Genomic DNA, 21,658 nt, shown 5'->3' on the forward strand with positions numbered 1-21,658 from the left:
TTTTTTGGAGTAGCACAAATAGTTGAAGTGGGACAGGGAATCAATGGGATTGGTGACACACTTAGATTAGAAAATACTTCTTTTCAAATGTGTACATAATTTCTGCACTGATTAAAATTGATACCAGCTCTTTTATCCTATAATTAAATTGAGATTTTGCAATATATTATTCCAGTACTCTCCCAAAAAGTAGGCTTTAAAAATGTGAAATTCCCATAATTATAATTAAATAAAATAAAGCAAAATGTGTGATTCCCCTTCGAATGCATATTCCACATTTCATCGTATTCTTAACCACTGTACAAGCGCAATGGGAGCGAGAGCGAGCGTGCCTAGCACTGTGCCTGCGCCTGTGCTCTGGCGCGCGTCGTCTTCAATTGATTGCAGCAGAGCCCAGAGGGAGACAGCCCCAACGTCGGCGTTCGGATTGGATCTCATTCTCAGCGACTGCGCGTGGCTCTCAGACTGCTACCACTGCTTCGGCCTCCTGCTCTGTCTCTGCCGTCGCCTCTGCCTCTGCCTCCGCCCCGTTGCCTTTGCCCATGTCATACTTATTGTCAATGATGACAGTTGCGCTGCCGCCGCTCTTCTCTACTCGACTCGGAACGGATCGGCTCGGCTTGCCTCGGCTCCGGCTCCGGCTCCCATTCGTTGTACAAGTCGATACTCTGTCTCTGTCCAACAAAGAGACATGGGGGAGCCTACAAAACTACTGTGAGTGTGATTGTGGGTCTCTCTGGGTGCATGCGAGAGTGTGTGTGTGTGTGTGTGTGTGGTGCCTACTTTACGAGACCGTGGGAAACAGATTTGTCGTGTGTTTCCCACACGTTGGACGGATGGCTGGATTGTGATGCGATCCGATGGATTGCTGAAATGTTGTTGCTGTTACTGCTGCTGGTTGTTTTTCAAGCGGGTTGACTGTGACGATGGGGGGGCAGTGGGCGACCACTGCGGTTCGGTGGGGGGGCGATGGAGATGGCAGGGGGCTGCCTTTAACTCGCGCAATTATGTCGCATGCTTCGCTGATGATGATGACTGCGACAACTACAACTACCACCACTGTGCTTTGGGCTTTGCCTCGACTTTTCGTTGAAGCGTATCGATTAAGTGTAACAGTTTCCCTATCTCCCTTCGCCCCACCCCCATCTCCCCCAGTCGCTGTGTGAGGGATGGGGGCTCCGAAAACGATTTTTGCATAGCCGCCACCACCACCCTTCTAGGCTGCTGCTGGTTTCGTCGTAAACTTTAACATCCGGTTGTCGTTCTAAGATTTGTCGTCTCACATATTAAGTACGAGTATATTTTTTGTGATTCCGCTGATCTCAGGGCTACTGCTGGTCAGCCACAGAGTGTACAAAATGTTGCCTGGTTTTTATGGCCGCCTCTCTTTTTTTTCCGCCCGACTCGCCCGGCAATATGACACTTGTGGTCGGATGCCTCAGAGTTATTTTTCTGGCTTGGCTTTTTGCCTGGCTAAGCATTTCCCATGATGCTGCAGAATCGCTCTGTTTCTGTTTGTTTGTCTTCTGTCCATGACTTCCGCTGGCCGTTTGGCATTCTGCTTTCTGCTGACTGTGGCAGAGCGGCGGCATCAAAATTAAGCATCTCTCGGCCGAGGCATTGGATCGGCTTTCGAGATCCAAGACTCCTCTCAACTTTCAACTCTGCTGCCGGCACACGTGGCGTATGAGCAATGCAAAATAACCATCAACCGCAAAGCCATTTTCGACTAACCTCAATGCACACTAATTGCTTGTCATATACGCTTATGTGTGTATGTCTATATGACCACAATATGTGTGTATGTGTATATTGCTTTGCAAAAAACTTGTTGCCATCGCCGGCCATCGTGTGAACCAAGAGCTTAAAAGCCAAATAGTTGCTGATGGGCAAGAGCGAATCGAGTGGCAGTAGAAAACGAATCGAAGATGCTCTAAACTGAGAGGGTCTCCATTGAAGGATCCCCTGTTTGTTCCACTTTAACACCATACATTATCCTCACATACTTTCCGATAACAGTTGAATATACATATAAAATACCCCAATCATGGCTCAATTGTATAGCACATGGATTAGTGAAATTATAATTGTATTATTGTAGTGCCTTAAACACACAGATTTTGTGAAATACCCTACCATAGATAGGGTACAAATCGCCTAACGACTCGGCTCAGACCTCTGTCTGTCCATCCATAGCATCCATAAGGCTCAAGTCCGGGCACAAGCTTACCTCAGCTGGAGCTGCCATCGCAGGCAGTCACAGAGTTGGCTTCGAGCTGGGGGCTAGAGTCAGAGACAGTCGGTCGGTGTCCGTGTTGCCAACTCAGTCGCTTTCAATTTAGCAAACGTGCAGTTCAAAGCCTAGACGCTGATTGGGGGCAAATGTGCGCGGTGTGCCCAGGGGGCCGAGTGCGACTCCGCCAAAGATTAATAGCGGCCAAAGGCAAGAGTCTCTGGTGGGCAGGCGTGCGGTGCACACGCGATTGGCACGAGTTTCGGCAGCCTAGGCCGCCGAGAGGCAGAAACAGAAACCTGGTTCGGGCCATGAGCTCGTCTAACTAGTTCTGCCCGGACTAGTCCGTCTGCCCCGGACGCATCGACGGACAGAGCGGGGCTAAGTCCGATTGTAGTGTGTGGGAACCGAACCTGCGAGCGAGGCAAGGACTTGCAGCTCGCCCGAATCAGGTCACGGCCTCATTAGAACCTCACTCCATCACCATCCCCCTTACCCCATACCAATACCTGTACCCATTCCCCAGCACCGACTACATCCAGATTTCCTTCTCGGAGCGTGTGAACCACAACATGTCATAATCCCCTCGGTGCCACTATAGTCGTAGTCCCTTTAAAATGAACTTATCAGCGCCGGGGCTCCGAGCCTTGATTATAAATGACAACAAACAGGCCAACAAGTAGCAATAACAGCTGCTCAGCCCCTGCAGCAACAGCAATAACAGCAAAATCACCACGAAAGGAAACAAAAATAAAAGCAACAACAACAACAATAATCGTACAACCCAAAATCCGAAAACCCAAGTGAAATTCTTATAAGCCCTTTCCCACACTCGCAACGACGTCGACGCTGTCGAAGACATCGACCACGACGCTGCGCCTGCGTTTTGTGTCCCAGGACGGAAATGGGCAGCGTCTTAGTCCCAGCGATCTGAAAAGGGAACAGGTGCTGGCAGGTCCCCTCTGGGTAAACCATTCGACTACGTCACTGTGGCGACCCTAGCTACGAAGCCGGCTGGACAACAAACCCATGTACTACTGCGCTGCTCCGGGCTCCGGGTACCGTGTGAATGTAAAAACAAAGTCAGTCGTGCATAAATGACGAACAGGCGATCCGCATAGTGGTACAAAGTGCATTGAAAAGTGGTAGGAATTAGGAAATAAGGAAGTGGATGGGAAGAGGAGTAGTCGTAGAGGGTGTAGAGTACTGTAGGGCAAGGGAAATACAAGAATCAAGGTTCGTTACCTATGCACAGAAATTAAGGATCAATATAATTAAACTAAAGTAAAATATTTTAAATTTTAATAATTGATGCATTTCTATTATGAAAATTATTTGGTAGTTCAGAAAGGATTATTAGGAATATTAATAATGGTCAGATTTTCAATTTCAATTCCAAAGCCTTTGGAAATCCTAACAATAAGAACTAAATGCGTTGTTAATGCGTTTATACGCATTCTTGGACCACTGTGCGGCTGCCAGAGCCTCTGCCGAAGTCGTCGTGGTCGTCTCCTCCATCTCCATCTACCTGCAGCCGAAACTCATCAAGCGGCCCTTGTCGATTGTACGTGCATGGGAAAAGTACACACACAGAAGAGCCAGAGCGGACGGAGCTTGTGATTCCTGTTGGAATTTATTTGGGAAATACATATATATATACGCATATAAAAAGGCTGCCAGGCCCGTTTCCCCTCTCTGGTTCTCCTGTTCCCAGTCACCACCACTCACCTCTCTCACCCCCACCCTATTACCTTCTCACCCTCACCCTGGTGTGTGTGTGAGAGTGCACTCAAATTTCGTACGGTGCTTGGCTGTTCTGCTGCCGCTGTCGTTGCCGTTGCTGCTCGTGAGATCAGCCGGCATACGATTTCACTCTTGACTGGCCATCGGCTGCGCAGCGGCAGTGCCTCATATATAAATATGAGCGACGCCAGGCGCAGCAGCATCAGTAAACGACCAGCTCTCGCGAGGTGCGCACACGCAACGCTCGCTGCACAAACCAAGAAAAAAAGCTCTCAACACACACGACTCGAAAGAAGCTCCGCTCTCTCGCCATGTATCTAGATACGAAAAACTTGACGGCCAGCAGCACCAACACCAACACGAACAGCAGCAGCAGCAGCAGCATCCACACATCAGCTTCGATGACAGCGACAGCAGCAACACCTTTGGGCGTGCCCAAGACCGTGCGACGCATGCGCAAAGTCTGGCAGCCCCTGCGCCGCCTGCTGACAGTGGGTGGCAAGGGCAGGCCGGCGCCCCTGACACTGGCCCACCCCAACAATGTGGATCTCAACAACACACAGCAGCTGCAGCAGCAACAGATCGAGCTTATCCTCGAGGATGAGAGCAAGTCAACGCCTGAGGAGTCTATCTACAAGTACGGGGCGGAGCTGAGGCAACTCCCCGTGGAGGATGAGGTGTCACTCACCCAGCCCCCCAACACGCCCACCCTCATTAGCAGCGTCTATGTGGAGAAGGCCAGCGCACAGAGTTGTGGCGCCTGCCCCCACGGACGCAACTGTCAGCACACACATCACAACAGCAACAGCAACAGAAACACGACCACGGCAACATCAAGTGCAAGTGCAACTGCAACTGCAGCACAGTTGCCCAGCAATCTCTGGGATCTGCAGTTGCCGTTGCAATACATTAGCACCGATAACGGCACCTTCTTCTGGGCCAACACCCAGGAGCGGGTGGACGACGACCTGCTGCACGCCCTACTCTGCCAGAGCTTCAGCCAACTGCCCGGCACCCTCTGCTAGCTGGATCTCCCACATGCTCCAGCCACCCCCACCCCCCAGTACACAGATCTCTCACATTAGGGGGATACTCCCCCTAATTATTGTAATTTCATATATTTATTCTCCTGCGCAATATATACGTTGTTAATGTGATACTAATTTGCATATAAAATAAAATATACACTACATACACCTTTGTAGCATACAAATGGAAAAGAACTAGAATCCCGTTTCTATTATCATGAGTGGGGGATCAGCTGATCGGATAAGCGAAGAAGAGAGAACTGGTTGGGTACCCTTACGCATAACGGAAGAGCGGAGATGAAGACAAAGGATAACGGAAGCTGTATGATGAGTGGAGCCTAATGAGGCTTGACAGATGAACGGTCTGTGCAGAGCTGGCTAACGGACGGACTGGTAAACTGATAGGTTGAAGGAGTTGGAAAGCGAAAGAGGTAAGAGGTAAGACGGTGGTAAGGGGGAAGCTCTGCCTGGTATCATCTTGCAGACGAGAGGATGTCACGTGGATCGGTTGAATGATTTCATTTAAGAACATGAACAGGTTTTTTTTGGTTAGGTTTGGAGGATGCATCGGATATACAGGTGTATACTATTGCAACATTTTGCCTGAGCTTTTGTAGGATATACATATGTACAAATTAGAATTTTGATAAAATAATATAATATAACCACCAATTCTACTGACAAGTACAAAAAAATGTTTATCCTTGTACAAAAAAGCTAAGAATATACTCTAGATATGAAGTTCAAACTGTGTTAAAAGTCTAAAATACAGCAGAATTCCCCTTCAAGAAGCCTGATCACTCATTGGAATAGTCCCTGGGTTCAACGTCAAGCAGAATTATGTTCATATGTATATAGACCTACTGAAGGATCCGGTAAATGCACATATGTATATAGTATGGACTGGCAGGTTCCAAGGTGTTGATGACAGAAGTTTGGCACTGTAGGAAACGAGGCACAGACGAGGCCAAGCCGACCAGCCGATGCTTAAGAGGTTGGTATATATTCAGGAAACCTTTGCCTGTAGTCTAGCCTTTGTTTTATTTACGTCTAACGTCTAACCATGTCTAACCAAATGTCCAGCCCGATTGTCAACGCACAGAAGTTCGCCAACTGTCCTGTCTATAAATAATTGTCACTTTCCTTTTAGTCCCGCTGTGCGAACCCTAATTAACAAGTCGTTTACATTGTCCAATGCGATTTCTTTAAACAAATGTATGCGTATATTTTCCAAACAAAAAGAAAACTATTTTAAACAAAAGAAGCCTGTATTGTTCCGTTCAGATTTAGATCCTTTCTAGCAAGTCGAATCGCGCAGGACACGGAGCAGCTCTGTGGGCTGGGCGCCGGTGGCCTGCAGGGCGCAGTTGAAGGTCTCCAACAGGCAGACGTTGCTCAGGTGGGCACGATACTTGCCATTGGTCACACAGATCGGCTGGTAGATCATCGAGCAGGGCTTGAAGCACTCTTCGCGGTCGAGTTTGAAGCTGCCCAATTTTTCGTGGATATTGTCCACCAACTCGGAGCTGCACCAAGCGGAATCGGTCTCAGCATAGGCTAAAGAAAGAATACCCTCATTTTAGATAGAGTTTTGGAATTTCGTATTATATTAACTTACCCGCAACGTTGTTGCGTTCGCGGCGACAGTTGTCCGACTTGAGGTTGCAGTCGCTTGCGAATTCCTTGAAGTTCTTTCCATCTGTGGCGCACACTGGGCGGTAGATGGCGGCGCAGAATTGGGGACAGTCCGTGGCGTTGGTGGACACCGTATTGGCGGCGATGCCAGTGACCAGGGCCAGGCAGCAGAGGGTTAAAGTTTGGAACATCATAGCGATATTGTTTTATTGAGGTTTCTGTATTTTTTCTGTGAGGTAAAGCGTTCACTTTGTAGTAGCTATTGATTGCAATTGCCGTGACTGTCTCGAAATTCATTGATTTATATATATTTTTACGGCTCACACCCACCTATAGATAGCTTATCAGTGCGTTCCAGTCTGATAAGACCAGGCCCCTTATCAGTGGGCCCAAACAAAAAACTTGTTTATTTGGTCTACAAAGTTCGACGTGGTGCCGGTCTCGATGGGTGACTAACATTTTGCTCTACAAATTGGGTTGTCTATTGTCTGCACAGAATTGTCTCGGGGTCCCAGAACAGCATCATTGAATGTCGGGCCACTATCTTGTATCTCTCGCATCTAACAGCCGTTCTATGTCAATACCATTGATCATTTTGTGCAAGTATTATTTTTCTTGCTGATGTTGTTTTGGCAACATCTTTTAGCCGTGATAAGTTTTGTTTACAGACGTCTGTGTAAAGACGGCATCGTTTTTTTGGGAAATGATTCAGTGTTTTTTTGTGAAACTGCGTGGTACTCGTACTTTTAGTAAATAGGAGAAGAAGCCAGAAGATCACACCTCCATATGTTCATTTCTATTTGAGTATTAAATGAGCAAGTCCAGCGTTTTGTAATGATTCAAAAGGAAAGCGCTTAAAATATTTCAAGGAAGCTTTTGTTGCCGCATTATTAGAAGGAGCCTAGAATCTGCCAGTCATTAATTAGCTTAGTTTTCGGCATACAACAACATACCCCCTCCTATCCTATCCTCCATCCATATCTAAGTAGTCACCACAACATTGACAAATGATTGTGTGGATCTTTTCTCACACTTCGATCTAATTCGGTTACAACATTGTGATCGCCCACATAGCGCATCGCAACTCCCAATCTCCATGGGGTAATGTTAATTGAGGCCTCGCCACATGCCACACATGAGCGCGCACACACACACACACACATAAGAGTAGCTCTTTTGGCTTAGACGGACCAATGGTAAGATAGAGAGAGAGATAGAGACAGAGACAGGAGTCGTGGTGAGGCCTAATCACCGTTTAATGGTGTTCACACACTTGTTGCTGACGGCGCCCTCAGCCTCAGTCCCAGCCCCAGCCACAGGCAAGTGGCCCAAAAGCCAGCACGGCATAGAGCTGGCTAAAAACCAGCAATAACAATGTTGCTTGCCCGGCCAATCAATGACCGCTAAGCGTATGCCCGTCACGCACGCGAAGGCCGCCACCGCGGTTGTCGTCAAGAATTGAGTACACACGCGTACATTAAACCCTACCTCAGAGACCCCAGACCACAGACCCCAGGGCCTCAGCAGAACCGAAGACGCAGCCAAGAAAGCAAGGCGCAGGATCAGGTTGGGCTTGTGTTTGTGTACTCTGTACAGGTATGTAAATGAGGAATGGCTAAGGTACGTTCCATGTAGATAACTATCAGACTCAAACTCCTATCCAACGCTATCATCATTATGACCATCATGAACATTGTCATCAGCATTATCAACGGCATTCCACGGTTGGCTCTGTTCTGTTCTGTTCGGGTCTGTTCTCTCTCTCCCAATTTCAATTCTTTCGTGCAGACAAACGCCGCTTTGCATACGAAATTAATTATGTGCTGTCAAAGGCAATTTAACAGAAACTTATATTGCTACTTAATTTACGTCACGGCGCTACCAGAACTTTGAATACCTGTTACTCAGGTAACACAGGGTATATTGCATTGATGTGGAAGGACGTAACAAGGCGTTTACGTAGTACGTAGACATATGTAAGCCTTTGTTTTATGATACCATCAACAAAAACATGGCATACGAACACCTTAACTTCTGATACTGAAGAAGAATACTTACTATACATACTCGTAAAGGTATGTTCCTATGTAAATATAGTATAATTACAATCATTAAGTCGTCAAAGAATTATCTTTTGATTGTGCAGATTATCCAAGGAAACGTACTAATCTGAGTTCTAGAAAAAGTTAATAAAATCTACATAAATTCTTCGAAATATTGGCTTTAAGGGGTATTTACTAGGTCGTCTCCCAAAGCTAACCTTTCTTTCTTTTTTTTTGGTTTGCTGCTGACATTTTTGTTCTTTCTTTTAGCTACTCCTTCTTTCTACTCCTTCTCATGCTGTCGACATCAATTTGCATTTTTAGTGTAGGAGAAATGCGTTTGTGATTGATAGAAAGAGACAGGGTGTGAGAGAGAATAATATTGGAATGAGAAGCGGTGCAGGTGTGGTGGAGTGGGGGAGAGTGGGGTAGGGGTATCGTTTGTGATTCTCTAGCAAAGGCGATTATCTTTTGCGGCAACTGTTTTTATGCCCAATTTCAACGTCCGCCTTGAGACGCCTTGGCATGTGATGTGCTGTCTTGAGGTGTTGACGTCTACATGTTGCATTTTAATTGTGGTTTTCGGTTCTCGGTTCTCGCTTCTCCGAGTTCTTTGCTTGCTGGGGGTTTCCACTCGACACTCCACAGTCCACAAACCACACTGCACACTGCACACTGCACTCCCTCGCCGGCACATAAATAAGTTGTACGACAAGCGACAACAAGCCCGTTGTCCGTTGCCAGGAGCTGCCGTGAAGTTATGCGCACGATATCCATATTTGGTCGCACACAGGTGGCGATGGTGGCCTTAGCCAAGGTGATAGCCGTAGTGGCTGCCACGGCCTGCGATCGCATAATGTGTGTTGCCTCCAATTGGCATCGCGCCAAGGTAGCACTCGTGCTCTCTCTCTAACTCTCCAGATGGTCGTGTATCACACTTCTAGCCGCTTGCCGCTTGCAGAAGATTGATTTTTCTTAGTTCGATTTCAAGGTTGTCCATTTAAGGATTCACCTATCTCAGGAATTGACTTTCATCTGTGAGCGATGTCTGGTTTATGGCAGGATGTGTGTTGGAGTAGCAGTTCGCGGAATTCAATGATGACCCAGATTATGGTAGAACTTTAATGAGGTGAAAATCAATTATAGGAAATATCTAAGAAATTGTCATTGATCTTCTTTGACCTACAAATGTAATGGAATAATTTTAATGGAAATGGGAGAAGTCTAGGCGAAAATTCACAATTTTCTTAGATCTAATAACTATTTTTTTTTTATAATTTAGATACATGTAGATATCGTACATTTATAGTCTAATACATCTTTAATATCTTTGATTTCTGGGACTTTTTATATGCGAATATTTTGCGCATAACTTGTTTAAAATTCTCAGATTCTTTTCTCAGATTATTCACATTCTCCAATGAGGTTTGTCTTGCACTATTGCCATTTTCTATTTGGATCTTTCCAGAAACCTCTTCTGGAAATATTACTTTAATGATTTTCAACCGTCTTTAAACATTGTCATTACAAAATTGAATAAAATTGTATATTAAAGTGTTCCATTTGACACACTACAAACATCTTCTGTTATTGTCATTTATCTTCCCTTATATTCCCATTATCTTTGTTTCCTTGTCGCTCTCCTCCATTGACGTCATAGGGGAATAACCTTATAGAAAGCATAATATGAAATGTTTTCTCTGCATTTATCACACCATACCATATTCTAGAAGAGACTCGAAACATCAGAAAACTGTACTTGTAGTAGTTCTTATCAGCATGAAGCATGACAACAAACCGCTCATTCAAATGGAATTCGAACCAAAACAGAGAAATCTTTGAATGAGAAGAAGATCCAAACAAAGATCTTTTTTTCAGCTGAAACCCAATATCCCGAACCCAATTATAAGATAATTCAATTTGAGTTTGATTTGTTCTTGTTTTGTATTTTGTAAGATTATTTTTAAAGCTCTTGTTTTTCTATCACAATATCTTAAGATCTAATGGAAGCGCTGGATCGCCGTGTTGAGATTGTTTTCCCGCTGAGTTCGATGCGTGGAGGAGTTAAAGCCGCTGCTGCTGCTGCTATCACAATGTTGTAGTTGTTTTAAAGCTGACGATTGATGGGATCAGTCATGATCAGGATGGTGATGCTTAGGCCTGGGCCCAACGATCCTGGAACTGCATGGAGTAGCAGAAGGCGGGCTCAACGCTGGCCACGGGCTGCAGGTTGGTGGTCCAGAAGAAGGTACCGGCCTGGGTGCGGGCGAAGCGGACGGGCACATAGATGTCCTCCTCCTGATCCTCCTCGATCATCTCGATCTCTTGGGAGTGGGCCATTTGAGCGAGTTTTTCGTTGGCGGCGTTCTCATCGATCTCGGCATAGTAGGCCTCCTCGACTTGGGCGTTGCGCAGATTGTCATTCGACTCGAGGGACTCCAGCGAGTGGCGGTGGGGGTGCTGCTGCTGCTGCTGCTTCTGCTGTTTCTTGAAGAGCGTCTTCAGGACCTGCTTGATGCTGTAGCTGGTCTTCATCTTGTTGTTGCTGTTGTTGGCAGCGGGAACGACAACGACTTGTTGGCACATTTTTGGAAATTTGGTTGTTGGATGCGTGTGTGTTGCTTGAAACGCTGACGATGTCAGAATGATTTCCCAACCGGCAGTGGCACGGCTTTTATAGCCGGCTCGGTGCTCGGCGCTCGAAATGCATTTCCTGTGCGCTCACAGCGAGATACCAACTCGAAGGGAAACAGACAGAGACAGGGAGAACGGACCCCTCCGACAGACACGCGTGTACGTGGTACGCACCAGAAACAACGACAACAACCACAGCCAGCCCGAGGAACGCAAACAGAGCAACGGAGGGACCCGACCCCGACCCGACCCGGTTCAAGCGTGTCGTACCTCACCCTCACTGAAGCGACGACCACAACAGATAATCGGGAGGAGACAGAGAGAGAGAGAGAGGGATCGAGAACCTGAAATACGACGCTCGCTGAGAGCATAAAGGAGCAGGAGCAGGAGCAGGAGCATGAATCGGAGTTGGAGAAGGTTCAGGAGCAGGTAGACGGGGACAAGCCTGCAGCTCTGTGGAGGAAGTCTTTCGAGAGAGAAAGGGAGAGACTGCATTAAAGGAAACAAACCCCTACAAAAAACTGCAACTGTCCGACGAAGACGACTCCGAGTGTGGGAAACAATTTTTCGTTGGCCTCAAATTTTGTAGGAAATGTATTCAAGTGCCTCAAGAAATCCCAAAAGTAAGCAGAGCAAAAACCCACACACATAAAGACGGGGGCACACACGGACAAAGGGCAGGTGTTCCTTCGTAAAATTTCTCACGACCGAAGGAAGCCCAGGATCAACAAGGGGATCGCATGGAAAAAGGAGTTGCAAATTGTATTCCTAATGGGCAATCAACATAAAGGCTGAGTAGGGGACGGACCCCGACTCTCTGTTCGTGCTCGAGTTCGAGAACGGGACCCCAAGACCATTCCCACGCATTCCCACACATTTCGTCCTGGTTCTGGTAACCAGAACCATCACCATCGAATGAAAAGAAAGGAATAACGGGGTGGTTGAAGTCTTCTATTTGTATAGGCATCTCGAATCACTTGTTTTCGTGTTTTGATTTCCAACTTTCCCACAGGGCTCTATGAATCCTCCACCACCATCCTACCACCACCAACCATCCGCAGCAATAAAATACGGACTTGCCACTTGTCTTCGATTTCACTTCGAATGCTCCCTCCCTTGGGGTGCAAGAGGGGAGAGAGCTCGCAGTGGAATTGGAAGGGGCACACAAAATCGTATAGATATTTTAATTAATTTCTTTTCTTGCGGTCCGAGTGTGCTGAAAGTGTGGAACGTTGATAGGGAGGGTTTTTAGGGGATTATCGATAAGGCGGCACAGAGAAAAGTGTGTGCGGAGCGAGCTGGGGGGAGATCTTCAAGCCGAGAGACCATGAAACATACTTTGAGATACATTTTAATGACTCGGCAATTGGGTAGGGGAGTTGGTTGGACCTTCTTTATAGGAGGGATCTTCTTCATAGAGGGACGGCTCGTTTTTTATGGTCTTTTACTTATCTGTGAGGCTAATGGATGGAACAGATTGGACCCCCGTCAAGAGAAGCGAAGCTGGCAATGTTTATGTGAAATCAGAATCTAAAGTGCGCAAGGGAAAGGGAGGATAGCACTGCTCCCCTTATCAGGACGGGGCCTCCTGTCAAGGGGGCATTGACAGTTTACACTTCGAGGGGGGATGATGATGATGCATCTCCGTTCTGCTGAGATGCTGATGGTGATGCTGGTGGTGGTAATATGATATATGCACTCGAAAATCTTCAGAAAAAAATAAAAGCCTCAAGCCCCAGCAGTCAAGCCCAGTGCCAGTTCCAGTTCCAGCTCCAGCTCTCCAGTCTCCATCTCCATCTCCTACTCCGCTTCAGTCTGTGGCAAGATAATGGGCAACGTGCCAAGTGCCTCGACCGTGTATACACAACAAACAGTGCATAAAAGCAGGCGGAGGCTCCTCAGAGCCATTCACAACCCGGGGGGGGCCATGGGAGTGGGAGGGGCCTACAACTGGGGACTGGGACTGCGACTGCAGTAGGAGGTGTGCCGGGTCTTTCATGTGATCTCCGAACAGAGAGCGGAGTATGTGTCGGCATCCCAGCAGCAGCAGCAGCAGCTTTGGCGGATGGCAAACTGGTTTCTCGGTTTTTGGATCTTTACATACACCACACCACGAGATGCCAATGCCAACATGGATACACACTCATACCATCACTGGCATACCCTCTCCACATACTTAACGCTCGGGTATGACGAACAAATGTGTAAAGCATTAAAAAAGAGATCTAAAAAAATACAAAAAAAAGAGTGGAAAAAAAAACAAAAGCGTCGACCGCATCCTAAACAGCGACCAGCAGCAGCAGCAGCAGCGGCAGCGGCGGCGGCAACGAGCCAGAGTCAGAGACAGAGACCCGAGCCCCAGTCCCCAGTCCGCAGTCCCAGCCCAAGCCCCAACCAATCTTTTCAAGTTGATCCCCATCAAGATATTATTTGACAGCAATGAAACGACTGGCACGAGTTTGTTTCCCACGGTCCGGAGCTGTCTCGGTGTGTATCTGTGTGTGCCTCATGCTGGTGTGTGTGGGCTTGCGGGGGGGATCGCTGGCGGCTGGCGGCTGGCTGTGGCTGGGGCTGGGACTGGGGCTGGTTGCTTTTCGCGGCGCAATAAAGTTGAAAGCGCACTGTTGGATATAAATTAATTCAACAACACGCTACAGTTGTGTGTGGTTGTTGCTGTATCTCTGGGTCTCTGAGCTTTGCACGCTCTCGTGCTGCTGCTGCCGCTGCTGCTGCTGCTCCACCGACTCCTTCCCTCTCCACATCTGTGTGGCGGCGGCGATCGGGGGCCCCAAATGTTGGTCGCTGCCGGCTCAGCGGGGGCACTGAAATTCGCGCGTGCGTATGCCATCGATAAAAAAAATTGTTTAACAGAAAAGCAACAAAAAAAGGAATACATAAAATGAGAAATAATAAAGCGAGAGAAATGAGGTCTTCGCTGGGTACTCTGCTCTTTCTGTGTGCCTGTTCGTGTGCGTGTGTGTGTGGATGATTGGGTGTATAAATTCCAGTTGGTCTTGAACGACTTCAGGATATGCGCTACACATTCGCTTTGCACAATCTTGCGAAATCTGACGATGATGAGGCATGAGTCATGAGGCATGGTCTTGAGGAACCTGTCTCTCTATAAGTTACGTACATTTCTTCAGAACAAATTAAGGGTATGTTTCTGTCCAATTAGGGGACGTATGATACAGCAAATTAAAATCTATTGTAACTTATAAATTAGTCCATTAAGGGCACGTGCTGGTCCGACAACTTTCGTAATTGTTCCAATTGGTATTAATGATGGAAAGATTTAGCAGTGATTGAAAACAAGTTCAGCTATGGAGAACTTAATTATGTGCTATATAGATTGCAAGTATTTTACATTTATTTTATCATTACTTATCTCTGAACAAATTATTGTTGTAAAACATTACAAAAGGGGACCAATTATCGGGATCGCTACCGTTGTAGAACAATCCATTACGATTCCCATTACCAACCCTCAAAAAACACAAGGCCGTCAACCTCCCAACCCCTCCCTGCTACTACTATAGCCAACACTTTCCAACACTGTCAGCAGATAATGTCCAATTAGCCATTTCCGGAGCATTCAGCTTTTTGACATCGGCCGTTTAACGGTCCCGTAGCGGCTGACAAAACGATTCGGTTAGATAAGTTGTTAACTGATTGTGCTGGCCCGCTTACAGGTACGACTATTGTTGTTAACTGTAGCTCATTGGGAATGCGTCGAGAGGCAATCTTAATTTGTCTCATATGTTGCCTTTTTTTGTGTGTTTTTGCTTTATTTGCTTTAGTCCGTATCCCCAGTTGTTGCTGTTTTTTATTATTTGTGTGTCGATGAGCCGAGCTCGTGTCATCTTGAATGGGATCCACGGCAACGTATCTTCGTCATCGTGGCCACTTCTAATTAAGTATTGTGAAATCTGAGCTCAGCTTAGATGCTCTTAGATGTGTCAGAGATGCTGAGAGATAGCCGGCTGATGAGTGTCGGTATCTACGCTCTTCCGTATTTGTATACTGTGGATGAATCATAGTACCTGTCCTGAAGCTAGCGCTATAAATAGGTATTCCATGTGCTAAATATATATCGCACACATCATATAGCGCATTCGTGACGTGCCAAATGCCTGAAACACCCCACGAGCCATAACATTTATAGCGTGTGCTAACAACAACCACGGGGCCACATACAACAAAAACAACAACCATACCATCGATCGATTGTAACTGACTTTCGCGCACACGTCGATGCCGATGCCGAACCGATCGTTCCCAGTCAGAGCACAGGGCATAGAGTCGGGTCCCAGAGTCAAGATGGTAATTGTCTACAAATAGAAGCGAGCGACGACCCAAGAGGCTCAAGAGCAGAGGCCCAGACCGAAGCCGAACCCAAACCCATACCCATACCCATACCCATACCCGTAGCCAAAGCCAAACCGACAATCAAGAATAATCATGTAAACGAAAAGCGTAATGCTCGTCCCACGAAACCCACGACTACCACGATCCAATCAATGATCCATAAAGCGTTAAAAAAAATAACACACAACCACCGACCACCGACCACCGACCGAAGAGACCAAGAGAGACCACAACAAAAATGCGCTCTGCCCCGATGACGATTCCACAATTATCAGCGTGCCATAAGCTACTGCAAAAGGGTGAAGTGAAGGCACATGGCAAGAGAGACAGAGACCAAGACCAGAGACCAGCGAGACCAGAGACCGGGCCGGACCGACCATACAAATGAATTGAAATGCAAACATCTTGTTATGGATGGAAGGCATGTGCTCGCTTGGCTGCCGAGTCGCGTCGCGTCGCGTCGCATCGGATCGGATCGACTTGGAAGCGGGCTCTGCGCGAGGCAGCTCTTAAGGCGGGCCGTCAGTAAGGACGGACGGCCAGACACCCGGACAGACAGAGGGATCGTACAAGACCCCAAGCATGCACAATCAGAAGAAGTCAGGCCAGCCGTCGTCATCGCCGTCGTGGAAATCGGCTGCGAAACAGTTTCCCACGGTATAACAATCACACACACACACACACCACTTACAAAGATAAAGAGACTGCGGGGTGCGAGAGAGAGACAGAGAAGGCAAGAGCAAGAGGAGGGCGCAGCCGCAGCTCAAGTCATTTTATTGCCCTCACACACACACAGGGAAAAGCAACAAAAGCAAAAAAAAACAGAAGCCACCACCACCACCGCACCGCTGGCACCACTCTGGCAACAGCAGCAGGCCGCGCACGAGGCAAAACGAGTATCTCGCTCGCACTCACATCCCGGTCTGGCCACAGCCGAGCCTATATAAAGCCGAGCCCTCGCTGCCAGCTGAATCATTCAAAGCTCCGACTCCGCTGCGTGCACACAGATCGCCCAAACCGAGTCGACAGACACTCCAAGTGGAACGCTATTTTCTGTGGATTACGCGAGTTTCATTCATTCAACAAAGACAGTGATCACCATGGTGCTGGAGATGGAAATGTCCAAGACCTATCAGTACCGCAAGGTGATGAAGCCCATGCTGGAGAGGAAGCGTCGGGCGCGCATCAACAAGTGCCTGGACGAGCTGAAAGACATTATGGTGGAGTGCCTCACCCAGGAGGGGGAGCACATCACACGCCTGGAGAAGGCCGACATCCTCGAGCTGACCGTCGAGCACATGAAGAAGCTGCGGGCCCAGAAGCAGCTGCGCCTGAGCAGCAGTGTGTCGCCCAGTGCCTCCTCCGCGGACTCCAAGCTGAGCATCGCAGAGAGCTTCCGCGCCGGCTACGTACATGCAGCCAACGAGGTATCCAAGACTTTGGCTGCCGTTCCCGGTGTTACCGTCGATCTCGGCACACAGCTGATGAGTCATCTGGGCCATCGTCTCAACTATCTGCAAGTGGTGGTGCCTACTCTGCCCATTGGCATGGGTGTGCCGCTCCAGACCCCAGTCTCGGGTGTGGATGACGCCGCCCTGGTCACGCCGCCTCCGTCGGAATGCGGCAGCCTGGAGAGCGGCACCTGCAGCCCGGCTCCCAGCGAGGCCAGCTCCACCTCTGGTCCCATGTGGCGTCCTTGGTGAGCGGTGAAGAAGCATTCTGGATTCGCCTTCAAGAGGAAGGCCTTCTCAACTCAACCCAACTGAGCGCCAGCTGAACCGAGAGGTCATTGGTAGTACTGCGCTGGAATGGAACCGCGCAGCCAATATGTTCCCACCGCTGCTGCTCAGACGCCGCTCTCCGAGAGAGCCCTGCATCCGGGCTATGGATAGCGGGCGTCGCCCTATTATTGAGAGAATTTAATTGAAATCGAAATAAAAATCAAAATTGCTCCCAAAAATATTGTCTTCTTCCTTTTACTGCATCGAAAGTGATTCAGTTGCACAATCTTCTCATTCATCGGCGAAGCCTTTCCGGAGGCGTTCGACCGCAAACCAACCGAATAAAAAAAAATAAACCAGAAACCAAATACTTTGAGATAAACTCCATGGCAGGCCGATTCACAGACCAGACCGCAGCCGGAAGTCGCTAAATATTTTCCCACACTCGGACTCAGTGTCCGTCCTCCATCAGACTCGTCGTCTGCGTTTGCCTTTGCCTTTCAGTCTGGCTCTGGCTCTGGGTCTCCAGCTCTCGTTGGTTGGCCTCATTATGGCCCGATCCGCTCCACTCAGCTGCGGGCTGGAACTTGGCGAAGACGGGTGGAGGGCGACCGGCGATTTGCGCCGGCGCTGTCTCTGTCGCAATTAAATAATAAAAATAAAGCAAAAAGTCAGTTCTAGGAAACGTCATTTATTATGAGGCTCAGGCTCGTACTCGTATTCGAGTGTGAGAACCGCGGCTCGCCTGTCAATGCCTCCGCACTGTGGCCTGCCATTGTGGTTTGACTATGGCTTTGACAGCTTTAACTGCGCTTGACCGCTTGGCACATGCGCCGGGGCCGGTCGAACTCGCGGACAGATGGACAGATGACGGGACGGACGGTCAGTCCGGTCAGACATTGCAAATTAAGCCCGCGACCGCGACCGTCTCGGCACTTAAAACTTCACTGTGTGTGGGTCTACCTCGTGAGAGTATGTGTGCGCCTGAGTGAGGTTCGATTACGGAACTTCAGTCTCAACGCTTTTGTCTGGCGGACAACTATGATGATGACTACTTACTAGACCGACCCGGCTCAAGCCGTGGACGGGACCGACCGTTCAAGCTGTCGCTGATTGCTGTTAATCTTCAGAAAATGTGATTAGTCACGTAACTTTTGGCATGGAAACCAAGTCATCGAGACATAGATTGGGGGTTTTGGCAGCTCTTCTTCATTTTGTCGGGCCCAAAACAGTTATTTATGAGCTTCAACGGTAGTCGGCCGAAATGTGTGATCTACTTTGTGATGGAAGATAGTTTGACGATACGTTGCTTTGAGATAGAGGGTTGATTGCAGATACATATAAACCTTGGATCCGGCCATTAGGGTTGTTCAAAGGAGTTTCCTATTGATCATTATATGATGATCTTCTTTGCAAAGTGATTTATCACAGCTGAAACCGATCACACCGTCTAGGCCTATTCGTTCAGTCTGAAGACCAATTAAAATATGAGTTCAAAAGTATGAGATCTTTAAATGAGATCTACCTAGAGCTGACATCGTAAGTAAGATTAATAGGTATGTACATAATCATATACAGATTTTGATAGATATTGGCAAATTAATTCCAAAGTATATCATCCCTAAGAGGGATTTATTTTCATTAATACTCTGCGATCCTCAATAAATTAACAAAAGTCAAAGATCTCGCTTCCGAGCTCCGAGCCGGGCCAAAATCTGTAACAGGAAAGTACAGTACGGCGCACACATCATACATCACGTGACCTCTGTGTGGCAGTGGGCCCCCAAGGCCCCCGCCCCAATTCACTGCGGGTCCGGCCACCTACTTCAGTCATAATACACACGCCGCAAAAGTTAATGCAGCCATATTAAAGTAAACGCAAGACCACCACTTAATGCAGGAGAGGAGCGGCATCGGCGGAAACCGGCCTGGGAATGGTCTGAGGATGCTCGTGCCTCAAAACCCAGCCTCCAGATCCAACTCAACAGCATCCCAACATCTCAAAACACACACAAACACACGGACAGATAGAAAGAGAGAGAGAGAGAGAGAGGGAGAGGGAGGGAGGGAGGGAGGGACACACTATCAAAAGCTGTGGGCAGCTTGTCCAGTGGCAGCCAGAGCGTGTGCCAATGTAGTGTAACAACATCCCATATTAAAGATATTACAGAGTCAATAGCACACCATATAAGTGTGGTTGGGTGCCTCTCCAACTCCCATTCCCATTCCTACTCTCAACTCCGAGAGTCCATCTCCATCTCTATAACCATCTACGTTCCCATCTCACTCGCTCTCGCTTTTTGGTCATAAACCAACTAAATTGAGTTCGTTCAACAAAACAGCGACGCATGCGCCGCACCGCGGGCCAACCGACCGGCCGGCCGGCCGGCCGGGCCACCTCCTAACCCAACCGATCCCAGCCCGAAGTAAACCCCTTTTGTCCACATCACACGGCGCGCTCTTAACGATCGTGTGTCCACAGTCATTACAATGTTGGCCAATGCACAACCATTCGACTGAGACTGAGACAGGGACTGCGACTGCGACTGAGACTGCGACGACGTCGCCGCACACTTACCGCACGCTGCTTTTCTCTTTCATGTCGATCGCTGGCTAGGCTCGGGCCTCGTCTCCGGCTCATGCGCAGGCGCAGTCGCAGGCGCAGGCGCAGTTTGGTCTCCAGCCACTCTTCTACTTGGTCGGTCGGTCGTGATCTTGCCCGTAAGTGGTCTTGTATCTTGAATTCGTAAAAATACTCGTACACACAGAGGTACGTCCACACAGAGCGGATCTCCCTCTCTGTCTTTTGGCTTGCAGCAGACACACATACACATAAAAAAGGGCAGGTGTGTCGATCGTGTGAGAACCACGTTCCAAACCATTTTCTCACGATCTTCGCTTCTGATATTTCTTTTTTGTTTTGTTTTTGTACTTGGCTCCGGTTCCCTGCCCCTACTCCTGTCCCTGACTGACTGACTGGGCCCTTCAATCCATTTGCGTGTGTGCGAGAGGAGACCCTTCTCCACCTCCGACACCGTCTTGGTTGTCGTCCTCTGCCTGGCTGGAGTGATTCGTATGCAGTTTGTGTATTGTAGTTTTTAATGACTTGGGCTTGCGTTCGAGCGCTCGATCGAGCTGGATCGGGGTTCGGTTACGTTACGTCGCCGCCATTCGTTCATCATTCATCGGGTTTACCTATAAGATTAAGTATCTTTTGTGTTGCCTGCCTCTGCATGCATTTCCTTTTGGCATTTTGGGTGCGATTCCTATATATCCATATAGCCATATTTTTATTTTCTTATTGTCCATTGTCGTACGTAAATACGAGTATGTGGGTCTCGTGTATGCATGGCTGGTGCTGTTCCGCTTATTGTCTTGCCAACTGTGTGATGGCTCTGATCGGATCATCTAGGGATGGACACGGTTTAAAAATGAGTTAAGATTTCGTTTGGATCTTAAGGGAGATGTCAAAGGGAAAGTTCAAGTCGTTTGGAACTGTTACAGAGATGATCCTATGGAGATGATCTACATTGAGTTTCACTCAATTAACAGATCGTTTATCTGATTAAAAGCTTCTTTTTATTGATTACAATTTACATAGCGGTAAAGATATGAAATAAAAGGATTAAGGTTCATATAAGTTATTCCAACAAATCGACAGATAATTATCGTAGGATAAATCTCTCTAAGTGTTTAAGTTTCTGTTAATTTATTACATCCTTTGGATGCTTAGATCCCATACAAAATTTAATCACATTCACGGATTTTAAATCTATAAATTTAGTTTCGTTTAATTTAGGCCATCCCTGGACCTACGGCATCCCTGATATTTATCTGGTTGACTATTCCTCTCGTCATGGCCTTGCCTGCCAGCCAGCAATCGATGGTTAAGACAGAGGCGTCTGGGGACCGGCTACTGGTCTTGGCACACACAGATAACCAAATGATGCTGGGTCAGGCCGAATCAAAAACGAAAAAAAAAAACCCAAACTCGATCCCAAGCCCAACACTAAAAAGTGATATCCTGTCCCGGGCTCCATCCCAAAGTTGCCCTAGGGCAAGACACTCATTTACCTGATCTCAAAGCAATTATGTAGCCGAAGCCGTAGCTCGCCTTGACCATTGTGCGGGGCGATTTTCTAGTCGAATGGCCACATCGAATAAAGGAGAAACGAAATCAGGATGGATATGGGATGAATGATGACTCGGTCCCTTTTCGGGTCTCCTCCATCTCTTCTCTGATACTTCTTTTCG

General features: G+C 47.8%; 4 protein-coding genes across 4 annotated transcripts; 2 read left to right on the forward strand and 2 right to left on the reverse strand.

Annotated features, from left to right (window-relative positions):
• The first annotated feature begins 4,137 nt into the window (after positions 1 to 4,137).
• Positions 4,138 to 5,199, forward strand: E(spl)m2-BFM (Enhancer of split m2, Bearded family member). Its single transcript, XM_001359143.4, has one exon. The coding sequence runs from the start codon at positions 4,288 to 4,290 to the stop codon at positions 4,999 to 5,001; it is 714 nt and encodes a 237-aa protein (XP_001359180.3). The 5' UTR covers positions 4,138 to 4,287; the 3' UTR covers positions 5,002 to 5,199.
• Positions 5,200 to 6,194: 995 nt separating this feature from the next.
• Positions 6,195 to 6,927, reverse strand: Kaz-m1 (Kazal-type protease inhibitor m1). The gene is made up of 2 exons (XM_001359144.4): positions 6,623 to 6,927; positions 6,195 to 6,561 (listed from the first exon to the last, which is right to left on the reverse strand). Exons 1-2 carry the CDS (start codon positions 6,831 to 6,833, stop codon positions 6,302 to 6,304), a joined length of 471 nt encoding a protein of 156 aa, XP_001359181.1. The 5' UTR covers positions 6,834 to 6,927; the 3' UTR covers positions 6,195 to 6,301.
• A 3,673-nt stretch (positions 6,928 to 10,600) lies between these two features.
• E(spl)malpha-BFM (Enhancer of split malpha, Bearded family member) lies at positions 10,601 to 11,360 on the reverse strand. The gene has a single exon (XM_001359145.4). The coding sequence runs from the start codon at positions 11,265 to 11,267 to the stop codon at positions 10,836 to 10,838; it is 432 nt and encodes a 143-aa protein (XP_001359182.2). The 5' UTR covers positions 11,268 to 11,360; the 3' UTR covers positions 10,601 to 10,835.
• Positions 11,361 to 16,629: 5,269 nt separating this feature from the next.
• E(spl)mbeta-HLH (Enhancer of split mbeta, helix-loop-helix) lies at positions 16,630 to 17,625 on the forward strand. The gene has a single exon (XM_001359141.4). The coding sequence runs from the start codon at positions 16,784 to 16,786 to the stop codon at positions 17,384 to 17,386; it is 603 nt and encodes a 200-aa protein (XP_001359178.1). The 5' UTR covers positions 16,630 to 16,783; the 3' UTR covers positions 17,387 to 17,625.
• The last annotated feature ends 4,033 nt before the right edge of the window (positions 17,626 to 21,658 follow it).

The sequence above is a fragment of the Drosophila pseudoobscura genome, chromosome 2 (genome assembly GCF_009870125.1).
Source record: "Drosophila pseudoobscura strain MV-25-SWS-2005 chromosome 2, UCI_Dpse_MV25, whole genome shotgun sequence".
NCBI classification, from domain to species: domain Eukaryota; kingdom Metazoa; phylum Arthropoda; class Insecta; order Diptera; family Drosophilidae; genus Drosophila; species Drosophila pseudoobscura.

What these genes read in the sequence shown, in the direction of transcription:
- Kaz-m1 (XM_001359144.4), bottom strand. Translation starts at nt 6,833, where the DNA reads ATGATGTTCCAAACTTTAACCCTCTGCTGCCTGGCCCTGGTCACTGGC. An exon ending in CGAACGCAACAACGTTGCGG is followed by an intron (nt 6,562 to 6,622) that starts GTAAGTTAATAT and finishes TTCTTTCTTTAG; the next exon opens with CCTATGCTGAGACCGATTCC.